The sequence below is a fragment of the Colossoma macropomum genome, unplaced genomic scaffold (genome assembly GCF_904425465.1).
Source record: "Colossoma macropomum unplaced genomic scaffold, Colossoma_macropomum, whole genome shotgun sequence".
NCBI lineage: Eukaryota > Metazoa > Chordata > Actinopteri > Characiformes > Serrasalmidae > Colossoma > Colossoma macropomum.
In genome coordinates this window covers 21,816,277-21,819,177 of record NW_023494797.1, presented here as the reverse complement: position 1 = coordinate 21,819,177, position 2,901 = coordinate 21,816,277, and the positions used below count along the sequence as shown (strand labels likewise).

Sequence of the window (2,901 nt, the reverse complement as noted above, 5' to 3'; positions counted from 1 at the left end):
GTGTGTGTGTATGGTACCTTCACTCTGTTAAGTTGGGTGTGTGTGTGTGTGGTTGTGTGTGTGTGTGTTACTTTCGCTCTGTTAGGCTGTGTGTGTGTGTGCGGTACCTTCACTCTGTTAGGCTGTGTGTGTGTGTGTGTGCGTGCGGTACCTTCACTCTGTTAGGCTGTGTGTGTGTGTGGTACCTTCTCTCTGTTAGGCTGTGTGTGTATGTGTGTGTGTGTGTGTGTGTGTGTGTGGTACTTTCGCTCTGTTAGGCTGTGTGTGTGTGTGTGTGTGTGGTACCTTCGCTCTGTTAGGCTGTGTGTGTGTGTGGTACCTTCTCTCTGTTAGGCTGTGTGTGTGTGTGTGTGTGTGTGTGTGTGTGTGTGTGTGTGTGCGGTACCTTCGCTCTGTTAGGCTGTGTGTGTGTGTGTGTGTGTGTGTGTGTGTGTGTGCGGTACCTTCTCTCTGTTAGGCTGTGTGTGTGTGTGGTACCTTCTCTCTGTTAGGCTGTGTGTGTGTGTGTGTGTGTGTGGTATCTTCGCTCTGTTAGGCTGTGTGTGTGTGTGTGTGTGTGTGTGTGTGCGGTACCTTCGCTCTGTTAGGTTGGGTGCTGAGCTGCTGCTGCTGCTGTAGATCTGCTGCTTCTCTCAGGTACCACCACTGGATCTCCAGCGAGAGCGGAGCAGCTCCAGAAGCTCTGAACGCACACGGCATCTCCACATCCTCCCCCTCACACACACTCGAGTCCACCGGCACCTCCGTAAACGCCGCTGAAGAGCGCACACACACACACACACACACACACACCACACACCCCTCTATAAATACCTCTGGAAAACACACACACACAAAGCTGAAGAGCACACACACTCACATCACTGTAGACACACACATAGCTAAATAAAACACACAGTGCTTAGTAACACACAGACACAGCTAATGGAACACACAAACACATACAGCTGAGTAAAACACAATGTTTAGTAATACGCACACAGCACTGAGCAAAACACACACACGCACACACACACACGCACACACACACACGCACGCACACACACACACACACACACACGCACACACACGCACACACACGCACACACGCACACACACACACACACACACACACCGCACACACACACACACACGCACACACACACACACACACACACATACACACACTGGGTGCATTATGAAGGTTTGAGATTCAAAGAATTTTATATTTCACAAAAACACAAACAAACAGCTTATTTTTTAAATGTTTGTATTATAGTAGCTGCTGCCCATCTGGCCCCTGTATTTGCTCCTCTTTATTTACCCCTATGTGGTTCCCCTGTATTTACCCCTGTTTCTGCCCTGCATTTACTCTCCTGTGAGGGACAGATTACTGACCGTTAGTCCAGGACAGCAGGAGGTGCAGCAGCAGGCCGTGCAGCGCGAGCGCCTCCATCTCAGCGCTCACACACACTCACATGCGTGGTCCTTCATCACCATCATCCTCCTCCTCACTGATGGAGCTCCAGATCCTCAGTCACAGACCTCCTCCTCACTGACAGAGCTCCAGATCCTCAGTCAAAGGTCCTCAATCACAGACCTCCTCCTCACTGACGGAGCTCCAGATCCCCAATCACAGACCTCCTCCTCACTGATCGAGTTCCAGATCCTCAATCAAAGACCTCCTCCTCACTGATGGAGCTCCAGATCCTTGACCACAAAACTCCTCCTCACTGATGGAGCTCCAGATTCTCATTCATAGACCTCCTCCTCACTGATGGAGCTCCAGATCCTCAACCACAGACCTCCTTCTCACTGATGGAGCTCCAGAGCCTCAGTCAAAGGTCCTCAATCACAGACCTCCTCCTCACTTACGGAGCTCCAGATCCTCAATCACAGACCTCCTTCTCACAGAGAGAGCTCCGGGTCCTGACTGAAAGAACTCCGGATCCACGGTAACAGATGTCCTCCTCCTCCTCCTCAGTGACGGCGCGCCGGATCCGCAGCAGCTCTCATGCTGGGCTGCAGGGAGGAAGCTTTAAATCCCCGGATGAAACTCCGCATTCTGAATGCGCGGTGTCCACCACTCTGCCCCACACACTTCACACACTAAACAACAACCTTCAATAGACAATCTAAAGTAAACAACCTCACCCTAAAACAAACAACATCAAATAAAAAAACTTAAATCTGAAAAATCCCGAAAGCAGCACATCCACATCCGTACAGAGACAGAGAGAGACTGAGCGAGAGAGGAGCTGTGAGTGTGTGTGTGTGTATTTGTGAGGAGGAGCTTTGACAAGCGTGTGAGAGAGAGAGAGAGAGAGAGAGAGAGAGAGAGAGAGAGAGAGAGAGAGAGAGAGAGAGCTGTGACGTGAACAACAGCGCGGGAAACCGGCAGGAGGAAGTGCGTGACACACAGACTCAGATGATGCAGATCACAGATGCCCCTTATACAGGGTGGGGGTTGGGGGGCTGGGGGTCCGGTGGTAAAAGTGCTTTTATCAGTGTGTGTGTGTGTGTGTGTGTGTGTGTGTGTGTGTGTGTTAAAATGTACAAGTGAGGATTTTTCTCTGAATATCGTTACACGAGAAGGACAGCTGGAACAGCCTCAGAGTGTTACAACACAAAGCACCCAAGTGTTATTGTGAGCAATGTTAATAATGTAATATAAATTATATCAGTAATGCTAATAGTGAGTGATGTAAATGTTGTGAATATTGTGAGAAATGTAAATATTGATTACTCTGAGAATTGTGAGAAATGTGAGCCTTGTGAATTACGTGGGTATTGTATTTGTTAGGGGTGTTTAATGTAAGTGATGTTAGTGATGTGAGTATTTTAGAATAAATCTGAGTATTGCGAATGAGTATTGTGAGAAATGTGAGTAAATACTGTGAGAAATGCATTGTGAGTGATGTG

The 2,901-nt window shown here is 48.7% G+C and overlaps 1 protein-coding gene across 1 annotated transcript in view; it reads right to left on the bottom strand.

The window, feature by feature from the left end:
• The window catches only part of vstm2b (V-set and transmembrane domain containing 2B), a 20,678-nt gene extending 18,479 nt beyond the window's left edge, over window positions 1-2,199 (bottom strand). Inside the window, exons 1-2 of the mRNA XM_036584513.1 lie at window positions 1,378-2,199; window positions 574-755 (exon numbers count right to left, since the gene is read on the bottom strand). Of these exons, the coding sequence (XP_036440406.1) occupies window positions 574-755; window positions 1,378-1,435 (240 nt within the window). The 5' untranslated portion in view covers window positions 1,436-2,199. The remainder of the gene's footprint in view (window positions 1-573; window positions 756-1,377) is intronic.
• Window positions 2,200-2,901: the final 702 nt, after the last annotated feature.